Source organism: Talpa europaea (assembly GCF_964194135.1).
Source record: "Talpa europaea genome assembly, chromosome: X".
Lineage (NCBI taxonomy): Eukaryota > Metazoa > Chordata > Mammalia > Eulipotyphla > Talpidae > Talpa > Talpa europaea.
Genome location: NC_140081.1, coordinates 12668922 through 12691342, shown reverse-complemented (window position 1 = coordinate 12691342; position 22421 = coordinate 12668922). Strand labels below are relative to the sequence as shown.

The 22421-nt window shown below is 36.3% G+C and overlaps 1 protein-coding gene across 1 annotated transcript; it reads left to right on the top strand.

The window, feature by feature from the left end:
• Positions 1 to 2038: 2038 nt before the first annotated feature.
• On the top strand, positions 2039 to 19091 carry KLHL15 (kelch like family member 15; the record flags this gene model as incomplete). Its single annotated transcript, XM_084258472.1, has 2 exons — positions 2039 to 2743; positions 17982 to 19091. The coding sequence occupies 2 exons, from the start codon at positions 2039 to 2041 to the stop codon at positions 19089 to 19091; spliced, it is 1815 nt and encodes a 604-aa protein (XP_084114598.1).
• Between the last annotated feature and the right edge of the window lie 3330 nt (positions 19092 to 22421).

Sequence of the window (22421 nt, the reverse complement as noted above, 5' to 3'; positions counted from 1 at the left end):
AGGTTAAGGGAAGTGAAACCCCTGACAAGGGAATGTTTGCTCTGATACCAGAAGATATCAACTGGAGAAGTACATAGGTAAACTTCAGAGATCCTAGACCAAGTAAAAAGAGAGAAGGTTAAGGGCCTCCCTGGTGGCGCAAGGGGTTGATGCAACCTGTGAAGCTATCCACAGCCCCTGCAGCACGAGTTCAATCTCCAGCCAGGGAGCTACCCACATGGCACAGCAGATCTCTCCCGACTCGCCTGCTGCTCCCCTCAGCAGTGTATTTCAGTCATTCTGCCTGTTGGGTTCCCCACTCTGTCTCTGGTGAATCCTTTCACCCTCCACACCGCTGGCCTGTACCCTAGTTCTTGTATGCATAAATAAATAAATCTTTTTTTTTTTAAAAAGAGAAGGTTAAGCCAGAGAGGGGGAAGTTGACAGGTAAGATTTCAGATGTGACCCAGTTTTGGATTGTGGCACGGTTCCAAGGGTTTGGGAATAGGATTTTGAAATGGAGAGGGAGGGGGAGGTTGTAGGGGTTGGGGTGGTCAGGTCAGGGAGCTTTGACCCTTGGCTTTTGGATTAGTGATCTTCTATGAACATTTGAAAGGTGGAGAAGATGACTCTCAGCCAGGGGTCAGTCATCAGTGAATGTGGGAGAGTGGTTGGTGGGGATGTATGCATATGATAAGTGACAAGGAGCAATAGAAGGTGGAGTGTTAGCTGTGTAAAAGGCCACATTTTAAAAAAAAGATCAGTAGAAAACTAAGAGAAGGTATAGAAGGTGGGTTTGTAAGCTATAGAAGAGTGTTTTATTTTAAGACGAATATAGAAGGGTTTTTTTTCTTATTTGAATCAGACTTTGTAGAGTACTTTCTGTGCCCAGCATGAGCCTGTAGGAGAGTTTGTTTACCTTGAAGCAAGGTTCCACAGGGCACAGTGGGATGGGTTGGGAGAGGGAATTCAGGCATGGGAGGATGGGTCATTGGGGAGGAAGCTTGGAGCTGTGTGAGGAGGAGAGTTAAAGAGAGGAGAGATGGCCTGGGAGGGGTTTGGTGAAAAGGAGAAAATTACTGTGCTTCATCAACAGTCTAATAGACTGTATTAGTTTACTCTGCTTTACTTAAGAGATCTAATTATAATTCTGCTATCTTGGCTTCATTTCTCTGATACACGAAAATGTGGCTTAATTTCCTTTAAAATTATATATTCGTATTTTCGGTATACAAGCAACACATGATCATTGTGAGTTTTTTAAAATAAGGTTCATTAGATAAGTAAAATGGAAAAGATATGAACCTTAAATTTTCTTGAAATCCCACTACCCAGGGATGTCATTTTGGTATATATTTCTCAAGACTTTTTCATTTGAACATATACATGTGTATTTAATTTTTGAAAATATATGGAGTATACTGTAGTTGTTTGCTTCCCCCCCACATAGCAATACCTAATAAATATCCGTTGTAAGAATAGGTAGATTGCTGTCATCATTTTTTGTTTTTTAGAGTAATTCGTTATAGGACTGCTCCATATTTAATAATCTATTGTTGGGCTTTTGAATACTTTTCAATCTTTTATTATAAATAAGGCTAAAAAGGAAAACCTTGTGTGTACAACTTGGCATATTTATCTGATTGTTTTCTTTGGGTAAGTATCTGGGAGTTTTCAAGATCAACAGTGTATTTTTTGGTTTAATTTCTTTTTTTTTTTCATTTTCTCGTTGTTTAGTATTTCAGAAATTCTTTTTGGGTTGATAATTTGGGGACATGTTTGAAACTTAAATATAAAAAAGCATATATTATTTTTAAGTTAACAGTTCACCATTGTTTGATAGATATTTAATCGGTTTTTTTCCTCCAGGTAGGGAAGCCAAAGACATTAGCCTGCGAACCTTAAAGTTGTCTTCTCCCAAAGGGTTTGTACATTTAGGACTTAGGCATGAAATTGAGATAATTATAGAAATTGTTTAAACTCTAAGTTAATAATGTCTTCAGAATGTATGGAAATGATTAACACAGTTTTCTTTGATTACTTTTTTTCCAGGTGATTCATGGCAGGGGACGTGGAAGGATTCTGTTCCTCCATTCATGACACCAGTGTCTCTGCTGGGTTCAGAGCACTGTATGAGGAGGGCTTGCTTCTGGATGTCACTCTGGTTATTGAAGATCATCAGTTCCAGGCCCATAAAGCCTTGTTGGCCACCCAGAGTGATTACTTCAGAATTATGTTTACAGCAGACATGAGGGAGCGAGATCAGGACAAAATACATTTAAAAGGTCTAACTGCTACTGGTTTCAGCCACGTCCTTCAATTTATGTACTATGGAACTATAGAACTGAGTATGAATACTGTTCATGAGATCCTTCAGGCTGCCATGTATGTTCAACTTATAGAAGTGGTGAAGTTCTGCTGCTCTTTTCTCTTAGCGAAAATTTGCTTAGAAAATTGTGCAGAAATAATGAGACTCTTAGATGATTTCGGTGTTAACATCGAGGGAGTCAGGGAGAAGTTGGACGCTTTTCTGCTAGACAACTTTGTGCCGCTCATGTCTCGGCCTGACTTCCTCTCTTATCTGAGTTTTGAGAAGCTCATGTCTTACTTGGATAATGATCATCTGAGCAGGTTCCCAGAGATAGAGCTGTACGAGGCTGTGCAGTCTTGGCTGCGGCATGACAGAAGACGCTGGAGACATACCGATACCATCATTCAGAACATCAGGTTTTGTTTGATGACTCCATCCAGTGTTTTTGAGAAGGTTGGTGCATTTGAACGCAATAGACAGGATTCATCATTTAGTTAAGGCAGTGGGTCTTTAGATAAGATTCCCAGACTTGGTTATGAGCCAAAAGGAGAATGAATAGTTTATAAGATTCGCTCATGTATAAGCGTAATTTGCTGTAGCTTGTGAATTTAGGTTTTTTTAAAGTACATTTTGTGGGTGAAAGATGAACCAGGTAGATAGGAGAGTACTTTCATTTTAAAAAGTACTTTTAAAGTTAAAGCATGATTATCTAATCCAAAATATGAGTTTGCTTTAGCTTTTCTCTCCTTTCTTAAAATTAAATCTGTACCAGGGCAGGCCAGCTCTTTAAAAATTAATTTAAGTAATACATGCTGGCATTAGAGTTGAGAAGGAATTTTGCAGTTCTGAATGATATACATTACTACAGCTTCACATTCCTCTAAATTGTAGTAAGGAAGGGCACATAAGATAGCTCTCGAAAGCCAGTGGGCCCTAGTGGTGATTTTCTTCCCTACTCTTACTTAGTTCTGTTTTTCCCGTTTCACTATGAATACTAACTAAATTTAACCTTGAAAACATGTTTATGTCTAAAACTGTCACTTTGGCATTTCTAAACAGACTATAAATCTTTCTGTCTACCTTGGTCAAACATCTCTGTGCACATTTTACCATGTAATAGTTCTGCTATCTTAAAAACAGACTTTGTCTAAAACAGCTTTGGCCTTTCTGCATGTAAGCATTTTTCATTTTTATATCAGTCTTACTTGTGATCCTTTCTTGCCCAAAGGAGAGAAAGCAGTTTCAGTAATTGCTTAGCTTAATTGGTTTCTAATCACATGATTACCTCTGGGGCTCTGTTTACCTCTTGCATCCTTTCTTCTTTCTAGAAAGCACACTTAAAGCTTTGGTTGACACCCTTTATGTTAAATAGTTCCTCAGCTTTAGTTACCGGACCTGGTGATAAAAATATAGTATTTGAACAGAAGGATTGTTTACACCATTTGAAAAGTAAACAAGTTTGTGCCTTTGAATGACACGCACCAGCTTGGCATGTTTTTTCATTCAGAATGCTAAGAAATGTCATTAACTTACACTTAAAAAATTTTTTTCTTTTTAACTTGCACTTTTAATAGAGAACTCAATTTTATGGGATTTTTATTTTTATTCTCAGAAGGCACTGATATGGCAGAAATAATTGAAACTTGAAGGATATATTTCTTAGTTTTTTTTTTTCAGTGATAATCATCCCCATATCAGCTATGTAAATCATTTGTCTCTTGATGTTTTGCTTTTTTTCCCTCTTAACTATTGTTTGTATTGCTTTCTTTCCCTTGGGAATCCTGTTTTGTCTTTATGTTAAATGCAAATACTTTCCCACTACTAAAACAAAGACCCTCCAACTTCAGTCTAGATGAAAGTAATTATGTAATAGAAAATAAAATTTCTCCTCTATGGGAGAAACATATGGATAAATTGACAGCAGTAAATGATTCTGAGCTAGAGTCTTTATATTCCAATTATTGTTCAAGGTGGTTAGTCGTGACAGTGGATGAAAGTTAAGCCCATTGAGTCATTTTGCAAATCATATAAAACATCATTTATGCCTTCCGATGGGTTCTCTTTGCATTTGCAGTGTAGGGGAGGTCGTTGTTACCTATTGACCAGGTATCGGGAATCTCATCAGAATATATTGTTAAGACTTCTTTTTTTGTGTTAATTGTTAGGGAAAACTTAATATGGACCTGACCATAGAAAAATCCTTGGATTTTTTTTGGTTATATAATATAGTGGTAAGATAAATGGAAGGTAATCAGTGATTCTTGTCTTAATAGTGTGTGAGAGTTAATGTTTATCAACGGACTCTGACTTCTGAATAGAGAAACACTAAGTTAGACAGATTCAAGGCCTTATCTCTAGAAATGAAACTTCAGAAATGAGACTAAAATGGAAAATTTGCTTGGGAAGTAAGAATTTGGGCTGTTTTATACCATATACTATTTTGAGCTCCTTGAACATAGGTCCGTCTATTTTTCCTGTACTCAGCACATTGAGTACAAAGCTGCTTTAATATCTAGTAAATACACCCGGTGCCAGAAAGGGCGCAGAAATAAAGACAGGTTACATCTGTGCTGGTCGCTAGTTAGTATGAGTCTCTACGTGGGTGAGGGATGTTGGTTATAGGCAGTTTTGATGTGTGATTTTATCCTGTTTGCTGAAATTTAGAAAAGTGAAGTATTGGTGTGTACTTTTTATTTTTAGCTTTAAAATATTGACCTCTTATGGGTATAAACATACAAAAAGCTGAAAGAATAGTAGAATGATCGCCCATAAACATATCATGTAGATTTTAATTGTTCTTATTTTGCCACATTGGCTTTAGTTAACTAGATAGGTAGAGGGTGTGTATGTCTTTATGTGCAATTTTTATTTTATGATAAACAGTTTCAAAGAAAGTTGTAGATATTATGACTCTTAACTACTTTAAGCATCTCATCTCCCAAGAGTGAGGATTTTCCTACATAATCATAAAGTTAGCGTTGAAATTAACAATTATTCCTTAATGTCATGCAGTATCCATTCCATTTTCTGATTTTTGCAGGTATATCAAAAATGTATTTTTTAATGCTGTTTTATATGAGCCAGGATTTAATCAAGGTTCATACTGTAAGTTTCTTAGGTCTGTCTTAATCTAGAATTCTCTCTCCTTTTCCCCATTTCTGATGAGGATATTCAAACACAGAGCAATTGAAAGAGTAGTATAATGAATACCTGTATTGCTATCACCTAGATTTAAGAACTGTTAACGTTTTGCCATGTTTGCTTTATACAGATTTTTTTCTTTGCTAAATATTTGAAAATAAGTTGGGAACATGGGCCTCCCTGGTGGTGCAGGGTTACGTCTCAGCGCTATGAAGTTTATCACCAGCCACTGCAGCATGAGTTCATGAGTTTGATTCCCAGCCAGGGAGCTAACCCACATGGTGCAGCAGACCTCTCCTGTCTCACCCACTGCTCCCCTTAGCAATGTATTTCAGTAGGTCTACCTGTTCTGCTCCTCACTCTGTCTCTGGTGAATCCTCTCACCCCCTGCGCCTCTGGCCTACACCCCAGTTCTTCTATGCATAAATAAATAAAAATAAATCTTAAAAAAAATAAGTTGCAAACATGAGATCTCATCCCTAAGTACACATCTCCTAAGAATAAGGACCTTTTCCTACCTAAATTGAATACCATTCCATGTAGGAAAATTAATATGACCCTAATGCCATCAGTTAGTAACTGATCAAAATTGCCATTCTTTTTGGTGTCTAAAGTAGCCTAATCCTGTGATTAGAATCATTTAGAATTTTGTTCACACTATTGTTAGGTTACTTTTAGATTCATAAAAGTTCTCTCCCTTTAAAAAAATGTAAAGCCCTTCCATTGAACTTACTCGGATTAAAGCTAAAGTTTGTCAAAATTAAAAGATTATTCTGGATAAAGAATATATATTCTTTATACTCTAGAACTGTGCTGTTCAGTACATCACATGTGATGAGTCTGAATTGAGTTAAAAGACTAAGATGACAAAAAGAATGTAAATTATCTCGTTATGAATTTTTATATTGATTATATGTTGAAATGATATTGCATATATTGGGTTAAATAAAACATGATCCATTTCACTTTCTTTTAATATGACTACTAGAAAGCAAGAAAAATTAAATCTTTGGCTCACATTTGTGGCTCAGATTATATTTCTATTCTACAGCACTGCTCTAGAAGGTCAAGGAGTGAGTTCATTTGCAGCCCTCTGAATGTGCATCCAGTCAACACTGTCTCATATTCTTAACCCTTCTCCTGGATTCCCAGCCTTTGGAAATACTAGGTACAGTTAGTGTTGAATGTATGTACCCACCTAACTATAGTATATCATGTCTGTCAGGACCCTTTCCCTGGCCTCAGGAAAATAAAAAGCAATGAACAAAGCTGGGTGAAGGAACCTGTGACAATTTTATTTATTTATTTATTTAAAAATTTATTCTTTAATTTTTTGAGATTTTTAAAAAAAGATTTTATTTTTACGTAGAAGAACTGGAGTACAGGCCAGAGATGCAGGGGGTGAGAGGATTCACCAGCGATAGAGTGGGGAACAGAACAGGCAGATCTACTGAAATACACTGCTGAGGGGAGCACTGGGCGAAACAGGAGAGGTCTGCTGCGCCTTGTGGGTCAGCTCCCTGACCTGGGATTGATCTCAGGCCATCATGGTGGGCCTCCAGGTGGTAGTGCTGATACTTAACCTCTCGGCCCCCAAGAAGGCCCGTGTGGAGATTTTGGTTCTTATTTGGGTATCGTAATGGTCAGCTCTGAATAGTGACTTCATAGTGAAACAAGGAAACATTCTGCACCTCTTCCCAAGGAGTAGACCCCCACGGAGTCCATGGACCAGAACGATACCCTCTAGCTGTGCTGCAATCTTTCAGTTTGTTCGGTAGTATCTTTTCCCCTAGTCCTCTACTGGATTTTCTCCAAAGTTGAAAACAAGGCTCTTAATTTTTGTACTTTTAATATTTTGTGGGACCATCACCAAAGAGACCAAGACTTCCAAATTTGTTTGTCAAGTTCCTTAGAGGCAACAACTCTCCTTACTTGAACACTTTATCTGTGCCAGGCCATGCACTGAGTACTGTACACATAGGTAGAACCTATAGGTTCTCTCCATTTTACAGATAATGAAATAGACTCAGAAGGGTGGGGAAATCTTACCCCAGAACAAGTGGCACAGCCCAGACTGGAACACATACCTGCTTGCTTCGCAGTCTGAGGGCTTCCTGTTTAATCTCAGTTGCTTGGAGTGGTGAGAGGAGGACCCTGAGGTACGTACAGGCAGCATGCAGTTTAAACTTGTAACTCAGCTTGAGTCATTTAGAAACTGTTATACAGTTGTAAATTTTAATGTGTTTGCATGAACAAAACGTGGCCTAAGAAATTTAATGGCACTGAAAAAGCACAAGATGTGAAAGCACAATTCTGGGGTTTTCACTGTATAATCAAAGCCAAAAATAAATTTAAGGATATTGTCCTTTTGACATAGTTGCTTAAGAATTCTTATGATTCATTTTATCTACAGTGGATTACCAGTTTTAAAATTAGACTTCAGTTTCAGAATTTACTTATCCAAGTGTTTATGGCATGTATTTTTATTAGCTCTGATGGTCTTTGCATCTGTTAAAAGAGATAAGGCCTGACATATGTGATTTTGAATTTCAGTGATGTGAAGACTTAAATAGCTTAATCTTTGCTGTCTTTGGCCTTTTGGTTTTTTTTTTTAAGATTTATTTTTTTTTTATGCATAGAAGATCTGGGGCATAGGCAGAGGTGCTGGGGTGAGGGGATTTACCAGAGACAGAGTGGGGAGCAGAACAGGTGGATTGACTGATATACACTGCTGAGGGGAGCAAGGGGCAGGAGGTGAGACAGAAGTCTGCTGAGCCATATGGGTCAGCTCCCTGGCCACGGTGGCTGGAGATAACTTGATAGTGCTGTGACTTTAACCCCTCCACCACCGGGGAGACCCTGGCCTTTAGGATTTTAAAAAACAGTTATTGCTTTATTGAAAGTGTTTTACGAAGTAAATGTGTAATCGGCAAAATGTGTATTACACTTGATTTTTTTTTGGCTATGTAAAAATCTTTTTAGCAAAATTGTTAAATTATTCATTAAAATACCCATATGTTGATTCTTTAGTACAGTGACATTTTAATATTTTTGAACCCTGGGCATCTTTAGTATCATAAATATGCATGAGGTAAGATTCAGCATACCAATGATCCCCTTAGAAATTGTACTAACCATAATCATAAAAACTTTCAGTTTTTTGAAAGGAAAGAAAATGTTTTTTAAATCCTGTAAAGATAAAACTGCATTTGTTTAACTTTGTGTTTAGGATTTTACAGTTGATTTTTTCATTGGCTATTTATTAAGGAAGCAGATTATATATAGATGTATTCTGCATTATGCCAAATATTTTGTTTTATAAACTAGTTCATGATATACCCTAGTGTGTTCCCCCTCCCCTGTTAAATGTTATTCACCATGTTCTCCCCAATTGGATTTATATAACTTCTAAAGAACAAAGCCAGTATTCTGAGGAGAAAAGAATGTTAATTTTCTTTCACTGTGAGACTATATTTGGGTTTAACAAATCATATCTGTGTTTTGTAAGTTGGCTGTTAAAAGATTATTTACAACTTGAGTTAATTTTGATTATTAATTTGATTAGTAATGAGTAAAATTGGTGAAAATGTAATCCTGGTCTGAGTGAAAATTATGCTTCAGAAAAACTTTCTATTAATTTTTCAAGAAATGTCTTTTACTTAGGGGCAGAATTTGTGGCTTTAAAAGCTACACTTTAAAATAAGGATATGGTGTTCTGGAGTCACCTTGAAACTGATTGAATATTATAAATTAAGTGTCCGGTTACACTTTGAATAGCTTACTCTTAGCTCTTAGAATATCAGAAAATATGCATAATCTTCCAAATAATTTCTCAGTTAGCACAATTGATTTATATAGCCTTAACAACAGGTTTATTGTTTTTAACCATGCTTGCAGGTTGTGGTTTTCTGGTTAATTGGGACACAGCCCACTTGGTAATGAAATTGCCTACATAAGGATGCATCTGTGTAAAGTGCAGGTGCTGTATCTCTCTCCAGAATTCCTTCACTTTGGGACTGTAACATGTTTTGCCTAATCAAGCAGTTGACCAGTTAAAAATCTGTCTAGCAACCGATCCATTAACTGTAGTATTACAACCGTTTAGCCAAAAACCCTTGGAAAAAATTTGATTATATCAATGACTTCAGCTAAAGTCAGACATATCTAGAGGAAATAACAGAAATTTTCCTCTAATTCTCACTTTTAGAAGTACATGAGAAACATAAGCAGGGCTGTTTGACAATAAAAAAATTTTTTTAAGATAGTAAGTAACCTGTATTACAAATGTAAAATTGGATTAGCATTTGTAAAGCTTGAATTACTGAAAAAGTTTAAAATCTTCAAATATTAAATAGTACTGATACAGTTACAAACTTGAAATTGCTTAAATTAATAATCAGCTCACTCCCTTGGGAGTGAAAGCACAGATTTGTAGGTTTTCTGTTGGAATCTAGGTCAATGGGTTAAGCATATTTCACAGTTAACTTAATTTCTTTTTCTGTCTGTATCAGAGTCCTTTTTTCAGATCCCTCCTCCCCAACCCCATGGACTTGAATGATTGTAATTAACATATGTGCAGTTCTTTTAAAAATCACCCAAGGTGGTTTTCTCACCTTAAATCTTACTGCCTTTTATGTGCAGATGTAGAGTGCTCTTATGTTCTACCTTTGGCTTGCTTTCACTTCAAGTTCACAGGTTCCTGGAGAAGTGCCACCAATCTAAGGTGTTTCTGCTATTAGAGCCCCTGGGGAAGAAATGATTTTAGAGGGTGTGTTAAGTGGGCAGGAACCTTTTGAAAACAGCAGTTTAAAAATTCATTCTTACTTGATTTTCCTCTTAAATAAAAGTGAGATGAAACTATAAGCACAGAATTGGAAATTAACCGTGGGGTAAAAGAAAAGGGAACAGAGACAGGGAAGAGGGACAGCTGGGTTGACTTGTAAAAGGAGAAAACCTTTTTAACAAATTGGGGGGGTGGGGGAGGAAAAACCAAATGATAACCAGAAGTTGAAAAGAATCAGAGAAGTTAGGAAATAACTGGAAAAAGGGTTAGGAGTGAGAAAGGAACAAGGAAATACTATAATTTTAGGCTTTAATGCTTTAATTCTCAAATTTAATATTTACCCAGAAAGTTTTACATGTGTCATATATAGGAAGCCTTGCTCGTTCAGAAGATTTTCCGTAAGTTATAGCTTCTAGGACTTAGTTGTGCTGTCTAAATGCTAGTGTAATCACATAAAAAATGGCCAAGTCTTCTTCATATTTTCTGCCTTTTCGGTTCATGCATTCTAATTTCTAGTGGTGAAATTGAAAGGAAAATAAATGTTCTAAGCACATTTACTTTTAATTAACTACTTTTTACTCTAGAAAAATTGGAAGGATAGAGGACTGGCATTGTGCTTAAACTCTTGAGAACAGTGTCCTGAGGGGACCTTTCCTTTACCACCATTTACCCTGGTTCCTTGACTACCGAAGTTCTAATCAATACTTTAGACTCTTGCTTGCTTGGAGAAGACAGGATGGGTAAATCCTTATTAAAATTTGCCTTTATCATTCAGTATTTCACTGTAATTACAGTATTACTAAAAGGACTTGTGCTTAGCAGGAACTGATTCTTTTTATAGCCTTATCCCTGGCCACTAACTCAGTTTTTCAGGACAAAGGGATTGATTAAAGGTGTTGCGCTCCTAGCTTTTTTTGTGGTGATTTTGCTTCATATAAACCAATATAAGCTTCAGTTCTGAGAATTATTTTATAAATAGACTTTCTTGTACCCCAGGATAGATGCTTTTGCAGTATAACATACAAAGACTGTTCTACATTTTACTTAGTGTCAAAATTATATCAAATGAGCTGTAGTTCCAAAGATATAATTTGTTTTAGCACTAAATCCCCATGTTAGTAACTGCTTTGTTGCTGGGTATTTCTTTTGAGAAGATTGGATTGTGAAGGGAGAAGGGGTAATAAAACTGACAGCCAGGACTCAGTCTTTTACAGAGCACCATGTACTCATTCTGAAAATTAGGTTAGCATTTTTTGGATGTAGGAAGGGTCAAAGAGGTGTCTGTCATACACCTAATGCCTTTTTATAAAAAGGGAAAACAAAAATTGGAGAGTTGTCCATGGTGACACAGTGAATAAGACCCAGGCTCTTGATTTCAGGGATTGTTCTAGCCTTCCAGCTCCCAGTTGATGGATAAACTAATAAAAGGCATTTTGTTTCTCTGGTTTAGTATAAGTGTATTGGGCATTAGGGGGGGAAAAAAAAACATTTCAAAAGGTGAAGCAGCTGACAATATCTTAAATTGGTTGGCTGAAAGCCTAAAATAATTTTAGACTAGTCAATTTTAGTGGATTTTTTAAATTGTAAGTTTTTAATCAAACAGGTAGTAAACTCCGTGGAAATGCATGTTTTAATTAGATTGCCAGTTTCATTTTAATTCTCTCAAAATTAAGAGTAGTGAATACAAATTACCTTTAAAAAATAAAAATTTAGTAACTCGATTATGAAGCATTGACAGTGAATGAAAAACTTGGAATTTTTGCCCAATGGTAATGGCTAGTTAGGATTTCTTCTCCTTAATATATATCGTACAGGAACCACATTTAAAATTAATTTCTCAAATTTTCTCCTTAACTGCATTCATGTGTGCACATACACAGTTGCGTTTAAAGATGATTAGAGGAGGAAATGTTCCAGGAAATGTTTTAGATCACTGTTTTTAAAAAGTAATATATACTTCCATTTTGTATTCAGAGTAAAACCAAGTGCTTTTCATAATGTAATTTTTTGCAATATCAAAGCAAGAAAAATGATAAAGAAGGAATCTGTTCTTTGCATGTTTTAAAACAAGACAGCTTTTTTACTTTTATGAAATGATAAGAAAAATAGTTGAGAAACAAGGAAGAAATGTCATTCTTTCCATATCTTTGTAGGGTATCTGATATACAGATAATTAAATCGTTATATGAGGAGTGAATGATGGGAGAAATGCTTTCTCTATGAAAAGATGAGCCACATGTTTCTTTCTGGATAGCTCTCTTCATTAATGCATTATAAACGATTCCATTCACATGAAAGGTTTCAGCCCTGTGCTTTTTGTTTCAAAGCAGAATATATCTGTAATTACTTTGTCCAGGATTATCACAGAGGCCTTAATTCCTCATTTCTATAACGGAAGAAGAAACTATTAAGCTTATTGATACTGTGTGGTTTTAGAGGAAAATTGCAATCAGTAGCTCGAAGAGGGCAAGGTAGATCTAGAACTTCTAGCGTTGGCAGAGAGAAGTAGGAACTAAATTTCTGTAATTGGAAGATCTTTTATAACCAGTTATCTCAAAAAGCACAACTTTCATTGGGCACTTCCAACAAATTGGATAAAGATACATAGCTTCCATTCGCATATTTGACTTTGAGTTGAAGTGACTCTTACAAACTCTGGAACCCAAGTTTCATAGGAACTGCATGGAGAGAGTCCCAAGGAACTAGAAAATTGGGTATAAACTGAAAGACTAGAAAATGACTTAAGAAGCAGTTCAGGTGACCCAGTTTGGTGGAATCTGTAAGGGCCTGGATTTGAAAGGTGGCGGGCTGGCACAGCCTGTTCTGCCTCGTCCACAGGTGGCCCTGAGAGAGCTGATAGTGCTTCTGATCAGTGGCCACACCGGGAATGCCTCCGGTGGCCCCGATGCTTACTGATTCCTGAGATGGTCCCTGACTTTGAGAAAACACGTGCCCATTTTCACAGTAGTCCCTGTAAAAAAGTCAAATGTGCCTCTATAGACTCTAAAAGGGGCAAGTCCCCCAGGAGCTCCCTGCGAACTCTGTGGTATACATGCACACTTGTATTTTCATTTGCATATTCTGCTAAAACAGTCCATTTTTAGGGAGAATCACTGTCCTGCAGTTTTCATTTGACATTTTGAATGTGTTAGTGCATATCAATTAACCTCATTCTTTTTGATGACTGCCTGTGGTACATGCCAGTTTAGTCCACCAGTGCCGCTTGTGCTCTTACAAATAATAATTCCTCTCTCTTAACTGTTCTATTCCAAAGGTTTTTCTTACATTGGCCTAAAATCTTCCTAACTTCCACTTAGTGGTCCTGAAAACAGTTGCCATCTCTCTCCTGAGTCTTCATCAATTGACCGTTCTTCCTATGCTTTGCATCCCTTTGCTCTCTTCCGGACATGGTTTGCTTTGTTGATGTCTGAAGTACAGTGATGGAAATGAACACTATCTTAGTTATGGTTTCACCCAAACGGAGAGAGAGGGGTTGTCTTTTAATTCAGGCCACAAATTTTATTCAGTCTTAAGGTTGCATATGTCTGTTAGTTTGTTAGTTCCTACTGTGGATAGTTAAAGCTTTACATTTGAAGTTTGGGGATGCTTGATGCATCTAAGGAAAGCTGAGGGCTTCCTGTTACCTCACCTACCTGTCAGATGCATTAACACACAAATATTGCTCCAATCTCAAGTGGTTTATGGGCCACCAACGTTTCTCTCTATGCACAGACTATTGATTACCTTGCCAAAGTTACATTCTCTCATTCTCTCCCTGTGCTGTGAAGTTTTCAGAAATTAAACCAGAAATAGTCATTTTTGGCACTGCTAATTTTTAACAATCCAGAATCACCCTAAAGCTAACCAGTCTGTAGTTTGGAAATCTGTCTGGCTTCTAGTCCTCTCTCATTCTCCAGGATTCCAAACAGATTAAAGAAAGCAATTAAGCAGCCTTATCTTTGAAGCCTCTCAGGACCCCAGGACGTGATTTGTGAGATCAAATGACTTGAACTCGGTGAGAATGTCTAGCTGTTTTTTCTTTCTTTTTCCCAGCCATCTTGGATTTAAGTTTCTTCTTAGTCATTGTATTTGATCTTCAGATTAGAAAGAATAGAACATTCTTAGCAGAGAATGGAAATAAAATAGGAGTCAGGCTATTTCTCTTTGTTAGTATTACATTAACCACCCCATGGGGGGCGGCTTCACTCTTTCCTCTACTTCTTTTTAAACTCCAAAATGCTATTTACTTAATATCTGGCACTTTGTAAAATCACAGTTCATCCTGAGACTTTAGCCTTGTTCACAATATTCTTACAGCTCCATTTCACTCTTTATACTTGTTTTATGTGCCTCTATTTTTACCATCTGTTGAAAGTCGTTTTTTAACATCTGAATTCCAGAAAGCTCTCTGTGCAGCACATCAGATTTTTCAGATACCTTCCCCTTTCCTTCCCCTCATCAGTGTGTTTTGCAATTATGCACTCAGCATCATGCTTTTGAGAGCCTTCAAGCCTTCCCAAGCTTCTTTACAGATTCTGATCTTGGAATTGATCCTAATTTTCCTTTGAAATACTTGAAATCTGCCTGTCCAATATGTGCAGCCGTCCCCCTTCTTTCTTGATCTCCAAACAACATGGCTGTTTTCTCTAACACTTCCTCCTCGCATGTTATCAATCATGTTTACTGGTGAGGGTTAGGTCCAAAGTAACAGCTTCTCTCGTTTCTCCTCTACTTAGATAGAAATTGTACACAGTGCATCATCAGCTGCATTGACTAAACTGAATGATGTTTGCACAAATGTCTCCTACTCACTAATAATAGCTAATAACAGCAAATACTTTTAGATACTGCCATTTAACAGGCACCGTACTGCATCCTTCCCATGTAGATTATCTTGATTTGTCTCCTACCTTAGGGTTTTGAGGTACAGGTGCTCCTGTTGTCCCTATAATACAGTGGAGGAAGTGGGCTTAAACATACTGAGTTACTTGCCCAAGATTTCACAGCTTGTGAATACTAAAGTCATAGATTTCCTAAATCAGATTCTTAATCACCATACTGGGCTGCTTGATGTGGTGCTTAATTACTATGCTGGACAAGATTCTATTACTTCAAAACCTGTGTAGCTCTCAGACCACTGACTGTGCACAGTAGGCACTTAAATATTTAATTTGAGGTTTATGTTTCTTGCTGATTTTCAGAGTATTGCCTTTTAGCTCTTACAAATAAATTAAAAAAATGAGAAAAATGAGTGAGGCACACTATTTGGCAATTCCTAAAAGAAATGAATGGAAAATAAAAATGAGAAGATAATCATTTTTACTAATCAAATATATTTTTGATGGTTTTAGGAGACCCATTTTTGAATAGCAAGAATCTCCTGTTTATATAGTCAGTACCATACGACGACATTTTAGTCAACAGTGGATCACATATATGACGTTGGTCCTTATCATTGCTGAGGCGGGTAGTGGGCTATAGAACATAAAGGTGTGTGCAGTTGCACTCTAAGATATTACACAGTGATGAAATCACCTAATGACGCATCTCTCAAAACATCCCTGTCCTTAAGCAATAGGTTACTGTATGATAAACCCAGAAATGTTTGTGAAGTGACAGATAGTCACTAGTAGTACCAGCAAACATACACAAAATATTATTTAATTGGGACATGAGAATACTGCTGCTTTTTAGAAACAATATATTGTGGACCCCATTCCATATTATTAAATACTCAATGACATTATCCTTAATGGCTATATCATCCATAGTTTTTTTATAAGGGCTTGAAACTCTGTTTATTTCCCTATTCTTTATTTTAACTTTGTATATGTGAAGTAAAAGTAGTAAAGGACAAGACTTCAGATCTTCATTACATTATTTATTGAAATTACTTGTTTACTATTATCTCTGATTTCCTCCAGTTAATGAATTTGCTAGGAAGAATTGGGATGGATGCTCAGTCATTGTGATCCATATGATTGATTCTTAGTATTAAGAATAAATATGCCATCTTTTCTTTGAGAAGGGCCAGTTGGATCCATTCATTGAACATCTTAAGTGTTTTAGTAAATGAGTATCATTTAGAGAGTTTTCTAAACAGTAGCGGGAGCCATGTTTTAATATACTGGTAATTGGTTAAACTTTGGAGTAGGGCTGCTCCTGGTTCAAAGTTCAGATCCCAACTCTACTAGTTTTAGCATACGTACAATTTGGGCAGATCACTTAATGTTCTAAGCCTCGGTTTTATGATCTGGAAGACAAAAAAATGGTTACTGCTCTCACACAAAGGGAATAATTTAACATGAGGTATACACATAAAACATCCATTGCAGTAATAATGTCACTTTAGTCTCATGTAGTTAGGGAGCTCTCAGCCTGTTTTGATATTCATACCCTTTTCTGAATTATTTTAAATGCATAATATCCTTGGGATTAGAGAGGAAAACAATTTTATTGAAATACAATTACCAAAATACATTAAGAAATCAAATTTGTAATTTCTGTTTGAAGTACTTTTTTGGGACTAAGGTGGAGAATGACTGGAGAGGAGGGAAAGAGAGTTCATGAATACATGTGCCTGTTTTTGACTCCTTTCAAGCTGTCGTCCCAGATTTCCAACAGACTTCTGGGGATTTCCACCTCAGTATCCTACCAGCAATTCAAATTCATTGCCAGTGAAGATGAATTCATTACCTCTTCCAAACCAGCCTCCTTGTTTCCCTTATTGATAACATCACTTTCAGCTTAGGTTTATCAGCTAGATTTAAATCCTCAAATCATATTTGAGTCCTCGCTTTCACCCTCTCTCTGCTTCAAATCAGTCATATATTTTGGTCACTTTTATCTCTACAATATCTAATTTCCAACATCCAAATTTAAGACCCACTTTGTCATCCTTGTCATCTTGATGCAGGCTTATTTGGCTTGGTCTCCAACTTCCTAACTCTTTGACCAAGTATCCTTTGAGTGGTTGATAAATTCTGTATCTAAATTCTGTATCATTCATGGTGTGTTGTACAGCTTAGCACCTATCAGCTGACTCATTTACTTCTTGGTATATGTGTATTTGTCTTCACTTCCCCAAATATATTCTAAGTTCTTTGAGCAATTGGAGTAGATCTTATACTTTTTTGTTTTCCCATAGTACTTAGCATAATACTTAAAGTGCTTCATAAGATCTTCATAATCATAATTAGGTAGTTCTAGCTCCAAAAACAAAAAGGAAAAGGTTTGACCTTGTCAACTGAATTATTACGTTAGGAGTTGATATTCAGAGCAAGTCTTTATTTTAAAAATGAGGCTTTTGTGTTTATGTAATGTTTTACTAACTCACTAACAATTTCCCAAGTTATTGAGTCATGCTTGTTTGTACAGTTTTCCTTGTGTTTAAGAAAACCACGGTCAATTGTTTCCTCTACTGTGAAACCTGTCTTCATCCTCGTAATCACCACTTATAACCCAGGGCCTAAGTATATTATAGATGATTAATGCATTTTGTTAGAAGAATTTAACTTGAGCCTAGAAAATAACTTGTTTACTTTAAAAAACTTGGAAATCTGCATAAATTTTATTAAATTATTACAGGTGTGAATTACAAAAAAATATTAAAACTTTGTTTAAAAAAAAGCGAATGTAATCTTAGCAGGAAAAGCAGTTTTAGTAAAGTGTGCCTGAAATCATACACTAATCATTTTACTAGACTTTGATATTTTGTTTGCTGTTGGTATTTTTCTTTTGGTTAAATTCTTTTACTTGCATTCTTAGGTTAAGACATCAGAATTTTATAGATACTCCAGACAGCTGCGCTACGAAGTTGACCAAGCATTGAATTATTTTCAGAATGTTCACCAGCAGCCTTTGTTGGATATGAAGTCCAGTCGCATTCGATCTGCCAAACCCCAAACTACAGTATTCCGAGGAATGATTGGACATAGCATGGTTAACAGTAAAATACTTCTCTTAAAGAAACCAAGAGTTTGGTGGGAACTGGAGGGCCCACAAGTCCCTCTGCGCCCAGACTGCCTTGCCATCGTCAATAACTTTGTGTTCTTGCTAGGCGGAGAAGAACTGGGCCCAGATGGTGAATTTCATGCTTCTTCCAAAGTGTTCAGGTATGACCCAAGACAAAACTCGTGGCTCCGGATGGCAGACATGTCTGTACCACGTTCAGAATTTGCAGTTGGTGTTATTGGGAAGTTTATTTACGCCGTGGCAGGCAGAACCAGAGATGAGACTTTCTATTCAACTGAGAGATACGACATCACCAATGATAGATGGGAATTCGTGGATCCTTATCCTGTTAACAAATATGGACATGAGGGGACAGTGCTCAATAACAAGTTGTTTATCACTGGTGGAATCACCTCATCTTCCACCTCCAAACAAGTGTGCGTGTTTGATCCTAGCAAAGAAGGGACCATAGAACAGCGGACCAGGAGAACTCAAGTCGTTACCAACTGTTGGGAGAATAAGAGCAAGATGAATTACGCAAGATGCTTTCACAAGATGATTTCTTACAATGGCAAGCTTTATGTCTTCGGTGGTGTCTGTGTGATCTTGAGGGCTTCTTTTGAGTCTCAGGGATGCCCTTCTACGGAAGTATACAACCCAGAGACTGATCAGTGGACCATCTTGGCATCCATGCCAATTGGTAGAAGTGGCCATGGTGTGACTGTACTGGACAAGCAAATAATGGTTCTTGGAGGCCTTTGCTACAACGGTCATTACAGCGATTCCATTCTCACTTTTGACCCGGATGAAAACAAATGGAAGGAAGATGAGTACCCGCGGATGCCCTGCAAGTTGGATGGTTTACAAGTCTGCAACCTGCATTTTCCAGAATATATACTGGATGAGGTCAGACGTTGCAACTAATGACGTCTTTCTCAAAAAGAAAACAAAGCCAAACAAAACATTTGTTTGCGACAAAGTAGTTAATTAAAAACATAAAGAAAAACCTCACCAGTTTTACTATCAAAGCCATTGGTCTAATAGCGTAAGATTTTTTCATTCTGTGCTAGCATCCTTCCTTTATTTTCTTTTTAGTGGCCTCAAACTCATGCAATAAGTTAATTCTAAGCGCTAGCTCTTGAAACTACTTCCAGAAGCAGTTTAATAGAATGATCCACTTATCTGGGAAGTTGATTTGATGCTTTAAACATTTCTTTCAGATGTCAGAGTAGGAGTCGTGCATCTTCTAAGAGAAGACCTGATAAGTGTCATTGGATGCAATTTCAGTTCCTATCTTTATCTGAAATCTTTTTGAACATTTATTTCAGTGTATTTCAGTCTGTTAGACCTTTTGGTTTTGTTATTTAAGTTTAAAACTCTTGACCTTTTTGCATGGCTTTTTGCTGAAAATGCAAAAATATAAATTTTCTACAAAGTTAACTTTTTTATATTCAAAACACTATTTCTAAGCTGCCTTCTCTTACCTGCATTGTGTTAGTGAAAGCATATCCATACTTGCATACATCTAATGAATATATAAGGCACATCCCCTTTTATGTGTGGTTAGGATTCTATATTTTTAAGCTAGTGCACTTGCACACACGGTTTGCCATACTTGTTGAATTTTAGATGTAATGTCTTTTCATGTATTAGCATTTTTAGGAAGTTAAAATAACTGGAGTCCTCATTTGGTATCAAAGTAGCCTATCTTCAATCCATACTGATTCAGTAATATTTGAACTCCATATATTCCTGAAACACGTATGGATTTATGAAAACTAATATTTTATATTTTCAAAAGTAAACGTTAGTGTTCCTTATCAATGTGTGTCTTCTTTTTGAAAATGTTTTTTCCTTTGCAGTCTGTTTAATGTTACCCTGTTTTTAGTGAGAATTGGAGTGGTATATGACAAGCCCTGGCCCTGCAGCGTGCAAGCACTTTTTAGGTAATACCAGACTCCTAAATAAAGGTCCCTTAAAAGTAAGTGCAACTCCCATTCTTTACATTCAATAAGGCTGCTGCATCTGTTATTGAATGGAAAGTAGCAACTTGTGGAAATTTGAGCTCAGTTTGACTTAGCGGTAAGGAATAGCATTCTAATCTTCCTAGTCATATCTTGTTTATTTACTACAAAATACTTAGCGGCACTGGGGATGTAAGCCCTCAGCTTTTGTTTCATTTATTGAAAGCTACTAGCATGAAGGATAATAGTAACCCCAAAGTGCAGAATGGATCAAGAATACCTGTTTAAAAAGCATTTATAACAAGTGTTTTAGGATTAGCTGCACCTTTCAAGTCTTTACTCTCGAAGGAAAAAAAATATAGTCGACAAAATTAAGCAAGAATAATCAGGGAGTGGATCATTCAAATTGATGCCATTTTCTCCTGAGTAGAGTCTATATCTGATACAGACTAGATCTATACTGGCAAAACTTGCCAGCTCTTAGGATATCGGTGCAATATTGCAAATGCCTTCTATATGGCTGTTGTATAAATTTTCTAGTTAAACTTTTTTTTTTTTTTTTTTTTTTTTTTTGCTGCTGCCACCACTGAACATAAAATGGAAGAGTGAAGTCATGGAAATGTGAAGACTTTTGTTTTTTGCAATTCAGTTAGAAAACTATAACATGAAACTGGATTTAAAAACTCCAAAAACTGGAGGCATTTCAGTTTAAGATACAATCAGATACACAGGTAGTTTTTGAAAAAGAAAATCAGCCTTGGATTTAGAGAAGAAGTTGTTGATATTTTTTTTGTATCTGAGACTTAAATTTTTGTCAAGTGTTTGTGTCATTTGCTTTCAGTTTCTAAAAATTGAACATCTTGTTTCCCATGGTGATATGGGTAAAAGTCTTTTTTCCACATTTTACAGCGCTTTTAATCATTTTACTTTTGGAAATTAGGAATTAGGTTAGCTAGCCATTTAATTTTTTCCTAATATATTAGTTGGTATAGTGTTTTGTATGTGTGCTTTCTTGCTTTAAAAAAAATAATGATGTCTTCATTACTTTCCTCATTGTTGTCTTTTGCTGGAAAAGACCGAGACAGGGCACCCCTATCAGAGGCGTTTCTACTCCAGTGGTGGTTCTCTTTAATTGCTTGGATATGACTTCATAGCCCTAGCTAGGGTAAGATCTGGGCAAAGAATTGAATATTCTTGGTCTTCCATTCTAAACGCAAGGCCAAGGTCAAACTTGTTTTAGAAAATTTGTGAAATCTTAACTTGAACTAACTCTGGGTTCAGCTTCACACGTAAGTCATGTCTGACCTGATGTTAGCTGTAATCAGTTTTGAGCTTTAAGAATAGTTGCTATTGCTTGGGTTCTGAATGTATGAGAAAATTCTTCTGTTTATTGTAGTGCTAGTTTGGGTTATTTTAAATCCATATTAACTTACATTCCCTTTTAAAATTGTGATTTAATTGCTGACAGAGATTTATTTTTGTTATACTAAACTATGGAAAATCTTTTCATAGAATTTTTTCAAGCTTATTTTTTTTGTGCCTCATTTGGAACCATTTTTGTTTATATACATTGTATGTGCTCAAAATAGTAGTTTTTTAAAAATTCAAAGAGATTTGAAACTATACAGTGTAACTTGTGATCTTTGTTAATTTTCACATTACATTTTAAATGCCAGACTTTACAAAAATAACAGATCGCCGTTAATTGCATCTTAATTAGAAATGTTTGTTCTCGTCCACGTTTTTGACCTTTTACGTTTGGGTTTTATTTTGCTAAAAGAAAATCCTTGCACTACAGCCTTTTCATAAAATTCAAGATGCTCACAGTGAAAGTTTTGTATTGGAAGAAATACTACTGGTTTTTAAGAAGCAAAAGCTCAATAGAATTGTTAGCTTTCTTGAGACAGCTTTCTCTGTGTCCTCATTGCTCTGCTCTGTGTGAGTGTTAATATAATTTGTGAAATACTGACTGAGCCCTTCACTTATCTTTTCTAAGCAGCACCTTTGGACACCTCATTCTGGGAAGCCTGCTCGAGTCATAGTAAAGGACACACATTTGTGTGGGGAGAAGTGGTAAAAAGGAGAGTTTTGTCTTAATTACATGAAACTAAGCTTTAAAATATTTTATAACAAATTATTTGAGCTGCGTAATCTAAACATGTCAAACGTTCAGTGGGACTATTTTTATATATGTATATGTGGTTGTAGGTCATAACATTTCAGTTTATAATATAAATTGTTATTTCAGTTTATAAGCTATATCTCAGAAAAGACTAGCTCTTTTGAGAAT